This window comes from Myodes glareolus, chromosome 24 (genome assembly GCF_982192425.1).
Source record: "Myodes glareolus chromosome 24, mMyoGla1.1, whole genome shotgun sequence".
NCBI lineage: Eukaryota > Metazoa > Chordata > Mammalia > Rodentia > Cricetidae > Myodes > Myodes glareolus.
Window position 1 is genome coordinate 2526649 of NC_142049.1, and position 19608 is coordinate 2546256.

The window sequence follows — 19608 nt, forward strand, 5'->3', positions numbered from 1 at the left end:
CAGCTCCTTATTATCCTCCCTGTGGTCACACGCACTTTGGTCCTAATTGCCTCTTCCCATAAGGTCATGGCCTGTTGGGATAGGGCCCCGTGAGACACCTTATGTTAACCACTTCTTATTGACCTTATCTTTACTTGTGCATCCTGGGATGTGAAGGCTTGGACGCAAGGATTTAGAAGGGAGAGAGAGAGAGAAAGACACACACACACACACGAGAGAGAGAGAGAGAGAGAGAGAGAGAGAGAGAGAGAGAGAGAGAGAGAGAGAAATCCTGAAGCAATGCACAGAAGTTGCAAGTTGAGGGCCCCTGGATGCCGTGTTCTGCTTTATAGCTTTTCTCCACGCACATACACATGGTTCTTTTCTGAACACTGAGATTAAGTTGGTCATATCAACCTCTCAGCTACTGCTTACTGTCCCTTGTCCCTGGCCTGGGATCACACTGGCCCTCTGTGGTCGGGATGAGCATTTTTATCTGGGGCTGGGTCTATGTGTTGTCCAGGCCATGTGTTTGTTTTGATCCCTCGAGACTACTCCAGGACCATGGGGTCCTTCCCAGGCAGCAGAATGTTGACGCCTCGCTCCTAGGCAGGAGCATCACAGCAGCTCCTGCTGGGCCTGACCTCTAGGCCCATCCTTCTCCTACTCACTGACCCTGCTTACTCCTCGGCTCGCCTATCCAGCCTTGTAGAAGCCCACTCTTAGGACCCGGCTTTCTGTGCCATGAGGCCACATCCTCTCTCTATTGGCATGCCTCCCCACATAGCATGTTCTTTCCACTGAACCTGGCCCTGGCCTCCCAGGGTCTCATTGGGAACTCCCTGAGGGTGGCAGCTATGTGTTCCCTTTCTGCCTGGGACCTGCACAGAACAGACTTGCCAGAGCCCCAGTGCTGGTTGCATAGGAGGAAGCCGTGCAGCCGGGCTGCCCGTGGGCTGATGGGAGCGGAAGCCCCTAACGGGGCTAGCTGGTTTCTAGAGACTGGCCATTGCCTGTGATCTTTATCCCACTCCATCTTCCGCAGGGAATTTATACCCAGAGGAGAACGGATGCTCAGAAGGTCAAAGAGGATGTGGTCAATTATGCCCGCTTCAAGTGGCCTTTGCTCTTCTCCAGGTTTTATGAAGCCTACAAATTCTCAGGTATCTGCCAATCTCTCAGTCCTGGCTGTGACCCCAGCCATGCAGAAGGAGGGTGGTTATCTGTTGGTAGGTGCGTGGTCTTCTCGGGTCCTACTGCTGAGGGGCTATGGGGACAAGCAGTCAATGATGACCAGCAGGTGGGGCTCATGGCCCATGGGATTGAAGCCCCTACTCTGCATAGAAGAGGGTAGCCAGGTTATAGATGGGATGTTCTGTTGGGCTGTTTCCGACAGAGGGTGGGTGGTTGTGACTGAGGGGAAGCCACTGGCTGGTGCCAGTCCACATGGTCCATCACCTCCGCTTGCCTTTGTGGTCATCGCTGGGCGTGTCAGCTCCGGGTCAGCCCTGAGCTGATTCTGGGCTTCCCAGAATTGCAAGGTGTCAGGGCCACTGGCAACCCTGGGGTTCAGTTGTCTGCCCTTGGTGCAGAGCAGGGACCAGAGCCTAGCCTCACACCCCCTATTTATAAGCCCGGGAATCAGTACCCTCCTGCCGAAGACGCCTCCTCGTAGTGATGAAGATTAAGGAGGAGCGGGGCCCCAGATCAGGGAGGCCCCCCTTCCAGAGCCTCTGTCACTGTCCCAGGCCCTCCCCTCCCCAAGAGTGACGTCATCGTGGCTGTGAACTGGACGGGCGTCTACTTCGTGGACGAGCAGGAGCAGGTGCTTCTGGAGCTGTCCTTCCCAGAGATCATGGCTGTGTCCAGCAGTAGGTGGGGATGGCCGCCAGGGCACAGAGGGATGGGAGAGAGGGTGCAGCACCTGGGGCTGGGGACGTAACAGTTGTTATCCACAGGGAGCGCTTTGCCAGCTGAGAAGCACCCAGGGCGGGGGTGGGAGTGGGGTCCTAGAATAGCCACTTTCTACAGTGCAGTGCAGCCCAGGGCATCTGTCCTGGGACAGGAGGAACGCAGCTCAGATATGATGAGGATGGCAGGGGTCGGGGAGAACAACTTCCTAATGGAAAAGGCATCCAGGCTAAGCCTTGAAGGGGGAATAAGGACAGAGATGGGCAATGAGGAAGGCCCTGGGCCAGAGTGGGCTGTAGCCATGCTATGTCTGCCTCCGAGGGGACATGTCTGAGATGACCTTACCTCCCCGTGGGTGTCTGGGCCACTCTGACGGGCTGGCCTTGGTCCCCTTCAGGGAGTGCCGCATCTCGCTCTCACTGGGCTGCTCTGATCTGGGCTGTGCTACTTGTCACCCAGGCTGGGCAGGGCTGACCCCGGCTGGACCCTGTTCTTCGTGTTGGTCCTGTAGGGGAGCGAAAATGATGGCCCCCAGCTTTACGCTGGCCACCATCAAAGGGGACGAGTACACCTTCACATCTAGCAATGCCGAGGACATCCGTGACCTGGTGGTCACCTTTCTGGAGGGACTGCGGAAGAGGTCCAAGTATGTGGTGGCGCTGCAGGACAACCCCAACCCTGGTGAGTGACCGCTGACGCGGGTGCTCAGAGGTAGCAGGCCGACTGTAGAACTGGCCCGACCCCCACCATCCAGCAGGGTGGCTGGTGCCTTAGTATTACCTTGTCTGTAGACACGGGCCCAGGGCAGAACTACCTGTCCACACAGTCCATGGAACGCTCCCTCCTTCTGGGACTATAACTTGCCTCCGACCACTGGCTCCAAGTTATATGGGGTCCTCCCTACCTTCTGGGCAATGTGGAGGGAAGTAGGAAATGGTGGTGATCACACAGTGATAATGGAAGCCCAAAGGATTGTGGGAACTTGGAGGTCAGATTCTCCACTCAGCCTGGTCATAAGTGAGGCAGAGGAGACCCATGCACAGAGGCAGGAGAAAGCCTGTGTATCCAAAACTGCAATTGCATTGGCCTGATTCAAAAGTAGAAGGGAGGGAGGAAGGCCAGGAGTGAGGAGGAAGGAGATGGGCTTTGAGGAGAAGGGTGACCCACACTTGTGGCTTAATCTGGGTGTGGGGTTTGCCGAGTGCAGAAAGGATAGAGCCTCGGCGCTTCTGTGAGGAGCGGCTGGTTAAATCACCAGCCCATATGAAGATGTTCCAACCGAGCCCCATTTTCTGCCCCTATGTGGACCCGCTCACCCTGCTTCCTAGCCGGCGAGGAGTCCGGCTTCCTCGGCTTTGCCAAGGGAGACCTCATCATCCTCGACCATGACACCGGAGAGCAGGTCATGAACTCGGGCTGGGCCAACGGCATCAACGAGAGGACCAAGCAGCGTGGGGACTTCCCCACTGACTGTGTATACGTCATGCCCACTGTCACCCTGCCACCACGGGAGATTGTGGTATGTGACCCTCCCTTTTTCTCCTTCTCACACCTGGTGATTGGAATGTAACAATCTGCATCTTCTGTCTAGATGGCCCTGGGGTCTCAGGGGACCACAGACTTATGTATGGGTATCTTCCACACTTTTGTCAGTTGAGGAGGGACCTAGGGGTAGGGATGGGGGATCCTTGTCACAGTGTCTTAAGGGAAATGGGGCCACAGCTGGGTAAGGGTCCTTTTCCTGGACGGCAGCTCAGGGATTCAGCATGGCTCTCTGGGCAGCTCTGTGCAAATAAATCCATGAGACTGGGCTGTTCTGAGTGCAGCCTGCTTGGGGCACAGGAACTGTAGGCATGGGAAGGAAAGGCTTGGTGTCTACCCCCATGGAGACCAAGTCCCTCCGCCTCATCCTGGAAGCTCCAGCTTTGCTGTATCCCAGTGGCCCTCAGGGAACGACTGACAGGTGCCCCCTGTCCCTTGCCTCCTAGGCCCTGGTCACCATGACCCCAGACCAGAGGCAGGATGTGGTCCGGCTCCTGCAGCTGCGCTCCGCAGAGCCAGAGGCGCGCGCCAAGCCCTACACGCTGGAGGAATTTTCCTACGATTACTTCAGGTGATGCTGGGTGCCAGGGCTAGGACAAGAATGGCCGACTTGGAGATGCCCCCATCTGAGAGCAGGGCCAGGTCAGGGCAGCATAGACAGATTCTGTCGTCCAGAATTGAGCCCCTCCTGTGGTCTCATCCTTCCTCTAGGTGGTACCTGTGCCACCGGAGCAGGTCCCCTGCCCTGCAGAGGGGGTTGGGCAGGAAGATGGATGCGGTGGGTTTGGGTGCTCAGCTCTGACTGGGGGTGTCTGGGAGCAGTGCAGAGAGGCTCCCAGGGAGGTGGCACGCGCGTGCACACTGAAAAGCACATCCGAAAGAGCGAGTGGGAAGGAGGCGCTCACCAGCCGGAGCTCTTGATCCAGCACCCTGTAGTGGGGTGGGTCTGACCATCTCTGCACCTGACAGACCTCCACCCAAGCACACGCTGAGCCGGGTCATGGTGTCCAAGGCCCGCGGTAAGGACCGGCTGTGGAGTCACACACGAGAGCCGCTCAAGCAGGCCTTGCTCAAGAAGATCCTGGGCAGCGAGGAACTATCCCAGGAAGCCTGCATGGCCTTCATAGATATCCGCTGCCACAAGGGCTGGTGGGGCTGCAGGGAGGACACCTAGGACAAAGCACGGCAAGACCTTTCTCCACAGAGCTGGCTGGGTCCTGGGGACAGATGGAAGACCCTGGCTGAGCCTCACACTATGCAAGGGATGGCCTCATCCGCCACCTCCTCTGGCCTTGCCATTCTGTTGAAATATGAGCCTTCTGTCCTGGACTGGGCACAGAGACAAAGCCGTAGCCAGAGCTAGCCCCTGGCCTCATAAGGATGCCATGCTGGCCCAGGAAGTGGCCTGACCCAATCTTTAGGGAGGTTTTCCTGAGGCGGGTGGCATACACCATGTCTTAAGGCGAATTAGCAGGGCTATTTCAAGGATACAAAATAACTCAGCACATCTAGAGGGTGGATGTCTGCTGAGGAAAGGCTCCCGGGCTCTGCTGAAGCTATGGCTGCTGGAGATATAACCAGGTGGTGTAGGGCTCGCCTAGTGGGCTAAGGCTCGGGGTCAATCCCCAGCCACACAGACACACACAGAGACACAGACACACACAGATACACACACAGGCACACACACAGAGAAAGAGGGAGAGGAAGAGAGAGAGAGAGAGAACCATCTAGTCTGTGTCCCATGAACAGGGGAGGTACAGCTAGATTGGTGACTGAACCATGTTTTCTGGCTGCCTTGAACACTTGGATGTAGGGTCAGGGCTTGAGGAAGGGTGGCTATGAAGGGGAAGGGAAGGGGGTGGTGAGCAGGCCACATCTACTGTGTAACTCAGAGACTTGAGTTCCAGGTCCCTACTTCCTAGGCCAGCGTATCCCCTTCAGCCACGAGAACTTCCTTAACAACCTCCCACCCGTCCTCAAGTACATGGGTGACTACCCGTCCAAGAGGACACGCTCTGTCAATGAGCTCACTGACCAGATCTTTGAGGGGGCACTGAAGGCTGAACCTCTCAAAGATGAGGCCTACGTGCAGATCCTGAAGCAGCTGACTGACAACCACATCAGGTGAGCAGACGTGGGCAGGGAGCTCCTGAGGCGGTTGAGGCCTTGTCTGCAGTAAGCTGCCCTCATCAGCCTGGGGCCCAGGGTCAATCTGTTAAGAGCCAAGAAGGGGCAGTGCTCTAATCTGCAGCCCAGCCCTGCCAGTGGCCATTCCTGACATCTGTCCTGACCTGGGCTGAAGTGGCTCCTGGGCTGGGAGCATTGGGCCTACAGGATATCCCTCCTTCACGTCCTTGCTGGGCCAGGCTGAGGCAGGAGTGGGAAGTCAAACCCAAGCTCACCTCAAAGACTATGGAGAGCTCTGCCTGGCTCCTCAGCCCAGCTCCATCTTCTACTCTGTGTGAGGTAGTGTGGAGGGGCCTGTGGCACAAGTAGAGAAGGTGGGGGAGACTTCCCAGAGGGATCATGTCCCATGAAAAGCCACCACACTCTGTCCCAGGGTTGATATAGAGGCCTTTCAACCACGAGAGTCACAATGCCAGCGTCTTACGGCGAGGGGCCCGGCCTGGTGCCACCAGGTCTAATGACTTTGGAAAGATGAACAGCAGCCCTGGGAAGGCCCTGGTGCCTGAGATAAAACTCCTGGTGGGAGTCCCTTTAGCCCACACGCATATGGTTAAAAGAGTTTGGTAAGGTCAGGGAGAGATAAGACTGGAACAGAGAGCGGTAAGTGCCTGTTTTGAGAGGGTCAGGGTTCATGCCGTCTCAAGAGTCCAATCAAACAGCCCCCTCTCTGGTCCCTTCAAGGCCTCAGTGAGGTTTAGCTTACAAGGCTGTATTCTGTAGATTCCATAGGAATCTATTTTGTGGTCAGAGTTCTGTCCAAACGAGATCCTCGTGCTGATGGGAAAGGCTCCTGAGCTTGGGGTTCTGGTAAGGCTCAGGAGGTGGCCCTGTTGTAAGAAGATTTGGGTCTTTGAAGAAGTCTCACAGCCACACAAACCTAGCTTTTGAAGGGCCAGGACAGTGTTTTGATCTGCCGCAAGTTTCCATGGGCTACAGTCTAATAAACCGTCAGTGTAGAGAAGGCAGCTGCTTCCAAGGGATGGATTTAAGGAATGGACAGCAGGTCTTTGGTTAAAGCTTGTCTGTAAAGGCTGGGACTATCCCAGACCTCCGAGGTGAGGCAGTGGCCCGCCGCTATGTCTACAACACCCGTGGACCGGTAACTGTGTGGCCTAACCTGGGCGCATGGCAGCCATGCACGTGTCTGTTCGGTCCTTGGACAGAAGAGTAGGTACAGGGTTCCTGTGATTCCCTCTGGTCCTCCCACAGGTACAGTGAAGAGCGGGGCTGGGAGCTGCTATGGCTGTGCACGGGCCTCTTCCCACCCAGCAACATCCTCCTGCCCCATGTGCAGCGCTTCCTGCAATCCCGCAAGCACTGCGCGCTTGCCATTGACTGCCTGCAGCGGCTGCAGAAAGCGCTGAGGTACGGGAACCTCAGGGGCAGGGGCATCTGACCACACCCAGCTGTAGGACAAACCCTCAGGGGTGAGGGCAAGAGCACCCAGTGTGGGCCTTACAGTGGCAGAAGCCGCAGCCCATGCTGGCCACAACTGGGGAGTCCGGCTGCTCCTGGAGAGACTAAACCTTCTGGGAGACAGGGAAGGTGGCCCCTGGAGCCCACTGTGAACTTGGCCGAGCTCACTCACACCCTTTGCCCTGGCTCCGTCCCCTCCTCCAGCCAGCATCCCACCCACTGGGACGAGAACTCGGGACTCCCGGAGGTCATATAACTGAGCCCACTGTTGGACTGGGCGTGAAGATGGGGCTCAGGCTGGGGCCAGTCTCTTGTTTCCTCTGCTCCCTAGAGGCTCATGCTTCCCCTCTCTCCGCGGTTCAGGAATGGGTCCCGGAAGTACCCTCCTCATCTGGTGGAGGTGGAGGCCATCCAGCACAAGACGACCCAGATTTTCCACAAGGTCTACTTCCCCGATGACACTGACGAGGTGAGGGGCCCCGCGTGTGGGTCCGACCCCCCAAACAGGGCCAAGCTCCCTCAGGCTGCACAGGTGTCTCTAACACCACCGGGCACCCTGACGTCTCATTCTCTCGCCCCTGGGTAGAGCCGGGACTTGACCAGAGAGTACAGACAGACACCCCTCTGCCCCCACAGTCAGGCTTTCTGTCATGAGTGCGACATCTTCTCTGGGATCCTGGAGACTCAGAGCTGACGTCACAACAGGGTTCTGTGGCAAACTCAGAACTTCCCAGCATCCTGCCCACCTGTGCTCCACCCCATCTCTCCTCTCTCTAACTCCAGCCCCTCTCAGTCTGGGTGCTTTTCCCTATCCACTGCCTTGGTTGCTTTCTTTTAACCCCCCCCCCTCCAGTACACTCACAAACTGCCTGTGAGACCCCGCCTCTGTTCTCACTGTCCAGGCCTGGACCTGGGGGGCCAGAGAGGAGATCTGGGAAGGTCCAGGTGGGAGTGGCTTTTTGCTTTCTCCAAAGGCAGCTCTGGATCCAACAGGACAACCAGATAGGGCCGGGGTCTTGGAGGAACTTGGGTAGGAGGAGAGCAGAGACAGGGGAAGGGCCCTGCAGAAGTCAACTGACTGCTACCCCTAGGCTTTTGAGGTGGAGTCCAGCACCAAGGCCAAGGACTTTTGCCAGAACATCGCCAGCCGGCTGCTCCTCAAGTCTTCCGAGGGATTCAGCCTGTTTGTCAAGATCGCAGACAAGGTGGGTCCGCCCGACTTTCGGAGACTTGCAGGGGCCCTGGGAACCTACAGGGCATGGAGGAAAGGAGGGAGACACCTGTGTGGAGTATCTGGAACGTACCTCCTTCTGGTCCAGCTGCCCCTCAAGCCCCGCCCTCTGAGGCACTGCACATGGCTGCAAAACTCTTCTGAGTACCCTCAGCAAATTCACCCTTGAAATAACCCTCAGAGGGTAGAATGCTTATTACTGCTTCATCAGAGAGGTTAGGTAACTTACCCATGACTGCACAGCAGGACCCAGATCCTGGTGTCCTCTGAAGCTCTCCCAAGTCAGCTGTCGTGTCTGCTCAAAGGAAGGCGTCCTGGAGCATCCTAGGGGAGGACTGGGTCCCTCCTGCTGATCACCGACGGCTCTGTGTACACTCAGTCTCACTTTGTGCCGGTCACTGGGTCCAGAGGATGTGAGTCAGAGCCCGTGAGAGGAGCTGGAGACTAGATCTCATTCTCGGCCACGTTGCCTTGGGCCTATGCAGTTTTTAGCGTGTCAGGCACTGGGATGATGCCATTCCAAGCAGGAGGCCCATGTTCCAGAGACACTGACGGGACACAGGTGGTGTGGGCGGGGCTGGCACACGGAACGCCTCTGACCCGGAGTGGAGTCTTCCCACAGAAGCAGGTGAAAGGAAAGATGGTGGGCCAATCAGAACTGAGGCGAACGGGCTGTGATGGTTACCTCCCTAGGTCATCAGTGTCCCTGACAACGACTTCTTCTTTGACTTCGTTCGACACCTGACAGACTGGATAAAGAAAGCACGACCCATCAAGGATGGTAAGGGGCTGGGCTGGGCTCTGGCATGCTTGCGGCGTGGAGACAGGAGGACACGCTGGCTCTGGGCCAGGCTGGCAGAGTCAGGGAACCCTCTCTGAGGAGACTGTGTGACCAGCTGTCCCGTACCACAGGAATCGTGCCCTCGCTCACCTACCAGGTGTTCTTCATGAAGAAGCTGTGGACCACCACAGTGCCGGGCAAGGACCCCATGGCTGACTCCATCTTCCACTATTACCAGGTGAGCTGCACCTCCGCTCCCCCTGCTTCAGGGCCACCCACCTGGTGGCTTCCCAGTGAGGCTGGCAGCCGCTGCTTCAGAAGGCCTCCTGTGGAGACCGCTGAGTCTCCAGACAGTTGTAGGAACTCAGACCTTTGTCTCGTCACCTCCCGGTCCGGGAGGCTTGACTGATTCTTCTTCTGAGGTACTTGTCCTTGCTGGCTCAGGCTGCTCCTTGCTCCGAGTCCTCTGGATGCAGGTGTTTGCTGGTGTGGCTGAGTCGGTCCAAGCCTTCTGCTTCTGTGGGCATTGTCAGACAGGAAACCTGGGGAAGCTCACAGTCAGAGCTTTGGATTCCCTCTGTCCCTCCATCTAACCCCTTGCAATCGGCATGTTCCTATGTTGGAGGAGCAAACACACAGAGTTCAAGTGATTCAGGTCGCACAGCTGGGGGGACTGGGCTCCCAGGCTTCGTGACGTGACTGCTGCTCAGTGCTCCACCCTGGGCTGCAGCTTGCTTAGCCTTGAGTGAGGAACAAACCAGGATTCCTGGGAGGCGGAGAAGGGGGTGGTACCTGCTGTGGTGCTTGGGAGCAAGGCCTGCCCTCATTCAAGCCTGGGGTACCGAGTTCAGGAGAGGAGGGATGTGGAATTGCCTCAGGCTCACCCACCAGTCCACCTCACTGGCTGTAGCAGGGCAGTGGACAATGCTCCAATCTGGCTCTACCAGGTGCTAGGACCGCACCACACCTTTTCCGTCCTGTGCATCTCCCGCGAGGAAGCAGGACCAGCTGAGGAAGTGCTGGGCCTAAATGTAGGGGGACTACAGGAGCCCCTCTTCCGGTTTGCCTGTGCCTACCATCTGCTCTGTTTCTGGCAGGAGTTGCCCAAGTATCTCCGAGGCTACCACAAGTGCACTCGAGAGGAGGTGCTGCAGCTGGGTGCCCTCATCTACAGGGTCAAATTTGAGGAGGACAAGTCCTACTTCCCTAGTATCCCCAAGTTGCTAAGGGAGCTGGTGCCCCAGGACCTCATCCGGCAGGTCTCACCGGATGACTGGAAGCGGGTAAACACAGAGGCGCAGTGGGAATGGGGTCTCCATCCCAGGAGTTGGGGCACAGATACTGGCCAGCAGCTAAGGGGAATGAATGCCTCTCCTGTGTGACGAGGGCACCTTTAGCCCATCTCTATCTGCTTCTCTAATCCCCACCCAAAGGATTTAGTGACCCTGTGACATGAGTTTGTCCCGTCCTGGTTGTCTAGGAGACCTACATTTACTTTTCTGCATGGGTTGGGGTGGGTTGGAAGGCAGTTGGCCGGGGCAAGTGGGGACCGTGGTAGTCGGCAACACTGTCTGGCCCCTGCCTGGGTCTGTCGGCGTTGTCAGGCAGGAGTAGGGCCGAGAGTGGTGATTCTCGCCCTGATCGCTGTCCCCACAGTCCATTGTCGCATACTTCAACAAGCATGCAGGGAAGTCCAAAGAGGAGGCCAAGCTAGCGTTCCTGAAGCTCATCTTCAAGTGGCCTACCTTCGGCTCAGCCTTCTTCGAGGTGAAGGTATGCCTTCGGGAGATCTCCAGAGGGCAGGCAGGGGCAAAGGGTGGGGGCGAGATGGCAGAGACTGGCATGAAGGTGGCAGTGATGGCCTTGAACTTAGGCTGGCACACAAAGGAGGAGCTGCCTTGACTTTGATGCACTAAGAGGGACCAGAAGCTTGGCCTGCTAAGGAGATGGTCACACACGTGGGCCAGAGTGATGGAGGGTGGCTCGTACTGTAATAGTGGGCCCTCGTGAGGTAGCAGATCAGGAGGGCCGTGCCTGGGGTGAGGAGGAGGCTGTGCCCGGGGTGGGGAGGTAGTCTAGGGTGGCTTCCTGGAGCAGGGGATGTTGGGCTTTCCAGGAACTCCTCTGGCACGGGCCCTGTGTAGACAGAGCCCACAAACCTTGAGAGCTCAGGTTTGGGCAGGAAGTGAAGAAGGTTAAGTGTGACTGAGGGTAGTGGGAAGCAGGGTGGCAAACAGGTGAGCATCAGGGGATAATAAAGCCCTGGAGGTTTGGGACTGGAACCAGAGCACCCTATGTCGGCTCTGGCCACTGGGAAACTTTTGGATTGAGAAGACGTAGCAACCCCCTAGGGAAGCAGGAGAGAAAGGATGGAACCTCTGCTGGGGACCCACGAGGCTGCGGGCGGAGGGGGAAACCAGGAGGCCACGGCAGGGCTGGCAGGGTTTCTGTACCTCTGGTTCCACATAAGCAGCAGACCAGGTTGATTTTGTCCTGGCTAGGCTGGCTTCATGCCTGTCTCCGAACCCTGGTCTTGCTCTGAACTCTCATCTGATGGGGTCTCTGTTTTCTTTGCCAGCAAACTACAGAACCAAACTTCCCTGAGATTCTCTTAATTGCCATCAACAAGTACGGGGTCAGCCTCATCGATCCCAGAACCAAGGTGAGCAGGGCAGGGGTGAGCAGGTTGGAGAGGACCAACCAAAGTCCCAGACAGCCACCGTCCCCACAGCAGAGTCCCTGTGTCCATCTTGAATGGCTGCCTGTGCCTGCTCCGCCGACTCATTTGCACCACCAAAACTGTAACCTTCGACTTACCGTCAGACCCTTGCTGCTCAATTCCTCAAAGTTTGTTTAATGCTCAGCTTCCCAATGTCACTGTGTGCCACAGACTGCCGCCTCTTTCCAAAACGCTCTCTGCCCATCTGGTCAGGTTGGTAACTGGTGGCACCCTACGCTTGTGCACCAGGAAGGCCGGTCCCACTATGTCCCCAGGCGCTGTGCTTCTGAATAGTTGGTGAAATCAGTAATGACTGTCATCTTCCCCTTGCGGTCGCGCATGGGCGCTCTGTCTTCATTCTTTTGCAGATGTTCCTGGGGTTCTGCTGTACACACCCCAAGTACACCGTGTCCTTCCCAGGCTCCTTTCTGTTTTCTTCTCTGTCCCAATTTCTCCCCAAATTCACCCAGGCTATCTCATTCAAACCAACAAATGTCAATGCTCCCAGGCCACTTAAGATTCTATATTTGGCTCTAAGCACCCAACAGCCTCCAGGGATTCCTTAGGTGTCTAAGGCAAGGCCTGGAGGGGAAGCACCCTGGCAGCTGCACACAGAGCTGGCTCCTCCCTCTTGTTCCTTTCCTCCTATGAGGACTCAGGGCTTCTGTGAGGAGGAATGTGCAGGCTGTGAGGGGGGAGAGGTGTCACTGAAGTCAGGGGGTCCCACTGTGCAGCCGTGTGCCTCCCTCTCTCCCAGGACATTCTGACTACTCACCCCTTCACCAAGATCTCCAACTGGAGCAGCGGCAACACCTACTTCCACATCACCATTGGGAACCTGGTCCGTGGGAGCAAACTGCTCTGTGAGACATCGCTGGTGAGAGCACTTCCGGGTGCCGGGCGGGCATGGGTCCCTGCCTCTCAGGGTTGGGTCTGTTTGAAGCTTCATCTGGGGGAAAGTGTTCAGTCTGGGCTAGAGATACAAATCCCTCCTTCAACTGCTGTTTTAGTATTGGGAGACAGAGCTGGTGGCTGTGGGCCTCCAGCTCAGGTATAAACAGAAGAGCCAATAGCGATGAGACCTCCTAGATGCTGCTTGACTGGTAGTGTGTGCAGTCACCCTGGAGAGAGGCCTCCAGAACTGCAGGGATCACAAGATGAACCCGGGCCCTCGAGCGTGTAGATGGGGACAGGACTTGAGTCACGTGTGTGAGGGTCGGCGTGTTCCTCTGTGGGCCTCGCTTACCTTCTCACCCCTGGTTCCAGGGCTACAAAATGGATGATCTTCTGACTTCCTACATCAGCCAGATGCTCACAGCCATGAGCAAACAGAGGAGCTCCAGGAGCGGCAGGTGAACAGCGGAGGAGGCACCAGCCCGGCCCTGGCCGTCTGACCGCATCTGCTGGGCTCTGGCCCATCTGCCAGAGGTCAGGACCTCCCGGCTCCCACCCGCCTCTGGTGCCTGGGCTCGCTTCACCCTGCTCTGCTGGGCCTCCCGGTGTACGACCCTCTGTTCCCTGGACAACTCTCCTAATCCAGACTGACTCCATCAAGCGGTCTGTGACTTTCTGTGTACTGATGAGAAAGAGGAATCAAAGACAACTCAGCTCTCTCCATCCTGGGAACAACCTAACCGTATGTGCACTGAACTGAGTCCTCGCACTGGCCCCCCGCCGTGAGCGCTACCACTGGGGCCTGCCTGGAAGCCGCCTTCAGTGTTACCTGCTCCAGGAAGCCCTCCTAGACAGGCTCCTGGTTCTACCGGGGTCACTTCTGTGTGACAGCTGCCTGCTGGGTCCCTGCGAAAATCTCCCTGACCACTTCAGGGCATAAAGCATGTGTCTTAGCCTCTGGTCTTGTGTTGGTCTTTGCTGTGGGAGTAAATGTGGGGTCAGGATACAAACCTGTAGGGGAGTGACCGCAAGAGCAGCTACTTCCACCTGCGTGGCCAACTGCAGTGTGTGTGCGTGCGCATGCATGTACATGTGTGTGTGTGTAGAGGGTAGAGTCTAGGGAAGGGATCTCTTCCTGGCTCTTAACCAGGGCCAATGGAGGCAGAAAGTCTCTCGCATTATGCCAGAAGTATCTCCTTGTTTTATCAAGACACACCCAAGAGGAATACCACTTCCTTGGGTGAAATATTCATAGAGGAGGAGCCCCTGGCTCATGTCCATGCCACCTCTCCGTCCCCAGCTGAGGAAAATGTCACTTCTGCACCCGATCCACAGTCTTCATGAGCCTGGGTGACCACAGAGGCGGGCACACAACACACTGGCTTCATGAGAGGTACCTTTATTACAAGCTGACGTGAGCAGTCAGGCACTCCTCAGCAGGTAACACAACAGAAATATAAGATGAGACAGTCCTGTGAACCCAGAGAGCAGCCGCCCGGGTCCGTGACCATGCATGACTGTCTGCCCTGGCCTGTCTCCTGAGGTGCACTCCCTACAGAGTCTGGGCCAGAGCGCTGCTCCTGAGAACCTCAGTGCCCCTGCATGAGCCTTCTCTACCACACCCTACCATCCCCACACTCAGATACAGACAGAAAGGGAAGAAGAGGGCAAGGTGAGGTTAAATTTTCTCCAGGGGGAGAAAGAAGTCATGATAGAGGAGGAACACACCATATAAACAGACTCCCGAGAGGAGGCGTTAGCTGGACGGAGGCCACCTTGTGGTTCAGTGCAGTCTGCGTAGTGACCCCTAGATGGGAGCTGGGAGGTTTTAAAGCCCTCTAGAGACACTGGTCCTTTTGTGGGGAGTATTAGTGATTTCACATCCCTTTTAGGGGACTTTGTGGTTCATGGTTCTTTTGGGGAGCCCTGATAGAGCAGTGTCCTCTTTGGGGGGCCCTTGAAATACGGTATTCCCTTAGGGGTTACTGGTGGTGTGACCCTAACGTCTTCTTGGCGAGTCCTAAGGGGTCAGTGCTCTCGTTGGAGGAAGAGGTCTGGCCTTTGCAGACTGCTGTGAAGTAGACTGTTTGAATATCTCAGCTTTGTTTGTTTTTTGATCCATGATGGTTGGAAGGTGGCCAGAGTTTTCCTATGACTTTTCTGGTGTACGTCTTGCTTCCTTGTGGCCTGTGGGTGAGAGAAAAGGTAAAGAGATTTCTCAACTGTCAGGCTTCAGTTTTTTGTTGCTGTATGAGAGTGCAGTCAGTACTTGTGTGTTAGAACTGCTCTCAGCCTATGCGGACTTATTCTAAACTTTCAGCGCCTGCACACTCCTGTGAAACTGCAGCTCATCCAGACACGGAAAAGTGATTGTGTGATCCAAGGAAGCGCTCAGAAGGCAGGGATTGACATAGGCTTCCTGTGGCTGGCTGTGATGCCACACCCCTAAACTCTCAGCACTGAAGAGGCTAACACAGGAGGATTACAAGTTTGAGGCCAGCCTGGGCTACAGAGTAAAGCCCTGTTTCGGCCTGTGAACACGCTCCCCCACCAGAATGGGAGTTTCTTGGCGGAACTTTGACTTGCTTGCCATCATGTTCCCCATACCCAGAAAAATGTCATAAACCAGGGGCTAGATATATTCTACAACTTTGTTGATGGAAAAGCTAGTGGAGGGGACCTAAAATTCAGATCTGCCTTTATGAGAAAATAAGCATTAAAAGTGGGGTAAATATAAAAATATTGTTAAAGTTATTTAATAGTTAACAATAAAGTGAGGAATTGTGGCATCTAAATAAAGAATGTAATAACTCGAGGGAAGCTTATTTCCAACTGTATGCATCCTGCAAGACACTCATCTTAGATATTAAAAACACAAATAAAGACAAATGTGTATTTGTCTGCAGAAGGTGGAGCTGAGGGTATAGCTCAGGACTAGAATGTGGGCTTAGCAGGAAAAAAACCTGAGCTCCAGCCCCAGCCTCTACTAAGAACTCCCCTAAATACAGCTGGAAACCCCCCTAATGTTTGGAATAAGCAAGCTCAGTTTTTGACATATCAAAATAGTATATGTGGGGTATAGAGTAGCATTTCAATACATGTACGTAGTGTTTCTTGTTTATCTTTGTGCTCCAATAGGATCCTGTATTTATGGGATTTGGTTCTCTTTCTCTTGTGTGCATTTACTTCCACTGCTGAGTTTTGTTCTCTTCTGTGATGCTCACTATTCTTTCGCTTGTGTCGTAAGCCCCCTTCAGCATTTCCTGTAAGACTAGTCTAGTAACGACGAACACCTGTGGGTTTTAGTAGTCTTGGGAAGTCTCAGCTGCGTGGATGCTGTATGGGTCTACAGGGTCAAGGTCTAGGGGTGGTCCTGTGCAGCAACAATGCGAGTGGGAGGAATGCATGGTGCAGCCTGGGCTCTCTGTCTGGGGAAATGAGTCAGTATGAGCACCTTGTAGCTCCTCAGCGGGCACAAGACCTGATGAGGCCACAGGGTTCTGCAGAACTGAGTGCTTTCAGTGTTAACGGCCTTGGTTCAAGCCTAGGATACACATGACGGAAAACAAGAACCGCTCCAGTGGGCTGCCTTTCGCATGTCTTGGGCCATACATGCTCACACCAACACATATAATAAATAAGGTAAAATGCAATGTATCTTTAGACTTTTTTTTAAGAAAGGGAAATTAGAAAAGATATCGCAGTGAATGAAAATGAACCCGCAATGGTCTCCGTCTCTTCCCAGTGCCGTGAAAGAACATGGCTGGCTGGGAAGTTCATACACAACAGAGGCATACCTTCCTTAGCTTTAGGGGCTACGCTGGCAGGAGTGAGTGATGCATCTGGCTTCTGGTGTGAGACCTCTGTTTCAAGGGCAGTACCTTCTGTTACGTCTTCCATATGAAATAAACCTGTGTATTTGCAGGCGTGGGGAAAACAGAAAGACAAAAACAAAAGTAAGAGGGCATTCGGCTTCTTTTCTAAGAGCATCAAAGCCTCCCACGAGGGCGAAGGCTCATGTTTAACCTCTTCCCCACGTGCTCACTTCTGAACGTGACCATGCGGGTGGAGGTTCCGACACATCTGTTTTAAAGGGTTGCTCACACTCAAACTCTAGCAACCACAGGATGGGAAACAGTATTTTAAAAGACTGTAGGAAAAGAAGTCTCCAGTCGACAACTTCAGTCACCACCTTATGAAGTTAGAAAAGGAAGAGCCAATTAAACTGAAAGCAGGAGAAAGGAAATGGTGAGGATAAGTGAAAAGCCGCAAACACCAGGTGCAGTCTGTTCCAAAGACACAGGCCATTTCAACATTGGAAAATCAACGCAAGCCACTAAAAGAAAAAGCATTTAAAAAGGAAACCCTCACAATCGTGGCAGTAGCCTCAGAAGCAGCATGAGGAATCCAAAGTACGTTCCCAAATGTTTTTTTGAGACATCAGTCACAGAAAAGAAGTTTGTGCAACCCGACAGGGTATTTACGGAAGAACTTCGGGTAGTACCATGACAAATGCTTTTTTATTGGCTTGGACATCCAATCTCACCACTCACACATTACTTGTAGGTTGAGCCAATGTGATAAGACAAGAAAAAGAAATCAAAAGTGCCCAGAGAGGAAAAAGGAAAATTTTACAGAAGGCATGGCCACATGTGTAGGAAACTAGACCCTAAAATAAACTCACTAGAACTCATAAGTCAACGTCATAAGATTTCAGAATATGAGGCCAAAATAGGAGAATCAAATGTACTTTTAGACACTCAACAATAAAGTGAAGATTACAATTTTAAAATACCATCTTTAGTAGCATAAAATGTAATCTTTTAGAGCTAAATCCTATAGTTATGTAAGGGGTACATCACAAAGTCTTGCTAAAAAGAATTCCCAAAGTCTAAGCACAGGAAGAGATGCATGTTCAGCCTTCCTCTGCACACTGGAAAGCTGTACTTTCAACTGACACTGCATTCACTAGACCACCAGACCATGACAGCATTCCCACCTGGTCTTGCTCTGAAGTGAGCACCCAGCTCTAATCCATCTTTGGTTAGCAGATACCTTTTGTTGCCCTGTGTGAATCTTGTCTGAGTTCCCAAGGACACAAAGCCTATGCCTGCTTGGTTCAGGAAGCCTGGCAAACCGTGGTTACCTGATGAGTGGAGAGTTTGCACTTGCCATTGTGGGTTTTTTTTTTTTTTTTGAAGCTTTGTTTGGGTTGTTTTGAGCAAATGGGAACCAATGGGCTTAATTGTAAATATGGGGAAAAAAGTAAAGATGCCCTGGGCGGAGGGAAAGTGTTTCAGTCTGTTGAGACTGGAGCTCCCGCAGCCACAAAAAAAATAAATCCATTCTTAGTGTCTCTGAACCTTCTTTCAAGGACTCGCATGGACCTGCACCCGCGCAGCCCCGCACCCGCGCAGCTCCCGCACCTGCGCAGCTACATCCACAAGACTAGACACCTGCATTAGAAACATCATGCCTGTCTGTGCTGAACACGTACAGGCTTCTCCCCCTTTGTCCGTAGACAACACAGCACGACAACTGTTTACCTGCCTGCACCCTGCCCGCTGGTGTTCCGAGTAGGGCAGAGATGGCATAAAGAGCACAAGAGGGTGTGAGCGGCCGTTTGTCCATGAGACTGGCGCGCCGATGGGTTTTGGTATTTTTCAATCACCTACAGATACCACAACTGTACTATATTCATGCACTCTGAGAATAAACAGAATCACGCTACCAAGTTTCTCTAAGATGATGGACAGATCCTGACACAATTACAGATGAAACCCAAGAATGCCTTTAAAAATATACTTATTAGCCAGCGGTGGTGGTCCACGCCTTTAATCTCAGCACTAGGAAAGGCAGAGGCAGGTGGATCTCTGTGAATTCGAGGCCAGCCTGGTCTACAGAGCAAGCTCCAGGACAGGCACCAAAGCTACACAGAGAAACCCTGTCTCAAAGGAAAAAAACAATATATACACATATATATGTATATGCATTTACATATACAAACATGTATATTATTGTGTATATTGTGTACATGTATAATAATAGAAGCTGATAGGCCAACAAGAAGGCAAAGTGTGTAAAGCTGCTCGCTGCCAAGTCTGACAACTTAAATTCAATCCCAAGACTCACATGGTGGAAAGAAAGAATCGATCCCTGTAAGTTCTCTGACCTTTTCAGACGGGCTTATGTCTGGCAATGATATACATTGTATATAAACATTCATGGCCATTTTTTTTATAGCCCCAAATTGGAAACAACTCAAATGTCTGCTAATGTGTGGCCAGATACCAGTAGATAGCTTCTGATGTTATAACACAATACACAGGACTGGTCCTGCATTTAAACAAACAAACAAATAAAAAGCACCCCAATGATTCAACCTTCTGCTGCCTGGCTCCTCTGACTTAAAGGCTTCACTGTCTCCCAACCCCAACAGAATGAGAATCAATATGGTGACTACATCCCAACCACAGCACGGTACAGGAAAGGAGAAGGGACACCAGGGAACGTCTGAGACGCTTGGGCCGAAGGGAGGGAGCTGGAGGAGAACGACTGTGGAATATGGGTTCTATTTACGGATTTCCAGAAGACGTGAGCTAAGAGATGGAAGCGGGTCAGTGCTGGGCGCGACACTTGCTCAGAAGGCAGGAGGTCATCACGGAGACACATGAGGAGACTGCTCTTGGTTTGGGGGGAACAGGGTTGCAGCGTAGCTCCAGCTCGCCTTGCAGCTGAAGGCGGCTGTAAGTGCCAGTCCTCACAGCCCTTCTTCCCATGGCTGGGATTAGAGACAGACACGGGCAGACAGGACGGCGACAGACTAACTTTCCCGGCTGTGGTAGAGGTTGTATACGTGCACACCTAGCTCAAAACTCACTGCTATATCTCAAATCGCTATAGTTTACTGTATGGCTGTTATTCTTAAGGAAAGTGGGCTTTTTGTTT

The 19608-nt window shown here is 53.7% G+C and overlaps 2 protein-coding genes across 4 annotated transcripts in view; one reads left to right on the top strand and one right to left on the bottom strand.

Moving 5' to 3' along the window:
• Nucleotides 1-13613, top strand: part of Myo7a (myosin VIIA) — a 67331-nt gene extending 53718 nt beyond the window's left edge. For 2 of the 3 annotated variants that reach the window (XM_048435103.3, XM_087901587.1), the window contains exons 33-49: nucleotides 1025-1142; nucleotides 1728-1854; nucleotides 2288-2571; nucleotides 3219-3409; nucleotides 3879-4003; nucleotides 4402-4559; nucleotides 5403-5556; nucleotides 6829-6984; nucleotides 7399-7504; nucleotides 8127-8240; nucleotides 8960-9047; nucleotides 9179-9285; nucleotides 10145-10330; nucleotides 10704-10820; nucleotides 11626-11709; nucleotides 12524-12643; nucleotides 13033-13613. In XM_048435103.3, coding sequence (XP_048291060.3) covers nucleotides 1025-1142; nucleotides 1728-1854; nucleotides 2288-2571; nucleotides 3219-3409; nucleotides 3879-4003; nucleotides 4402-4559; nucleotides 5403-5556; nucleotides 6829-6984; nucleotides 7399-7504; nucleotides 8127-8240; nucleotides 8960-9047; nucleotides 9179-9285; nucleotides 10145-10330; nucleotides 10704-10820; nucleotides 11626-11709; nucleotides 12524-12643; nucleotides 13033-13122 — 2325 coding nt within the window. In that variant the 3' untranslated portion in view covers nucleotides 13123-13613. The remainder of the gene's footprint in view (nucleotides 1-1024; nucleotides 1143-1727; nucleotides 1855-2287; nucleotides 2572-3218; nucleotides 3410-3878; nucleotides 4004-4401; nucleotides 4560-5402; nucleotides 5557-6828; nucleotides 6985-7398; nucleotides 7505-8126; nucleotides 8241-8959; nucleotides 9048-9178; nucleotides 9286-10144; nucleotides 10331-10703; nucleotides 10821-11625; nucleotides 11710-12523; nucleotides 12644-13032) is intronic. The other variant, XM_048435104.3, reaches the window with a different exon arrangement.
• A 447-nt stretch (nucleotides 13614-14060) lies between these two features.
• Gdpd4 (glycerophosphodiester phosphodiesterase domain containing 4) overlaps nucleotides 14061-19608 on the bottom strand; it is an 85579-nt gene continuing 80031 nt past the window's right edge. Inside the window, exons 17-18 of the mRNA XM_048435107.3 lie at nucleotides 16458-16571; nucleotides 14061-14847 (exon numbers count right to left, since the gene is read on the bottom strand). Coding sequence (XP_048291064.3) covers nucleotides 14810-14847; nucleotides 16458-16571 — 152 coding nt within the window. The 3' untranslated portion in view covers nucleotides 14061-14809. The remainder of the gene's footprint in view (nucleotides 14848-16457; nucleotides 16572-19608) is intronic.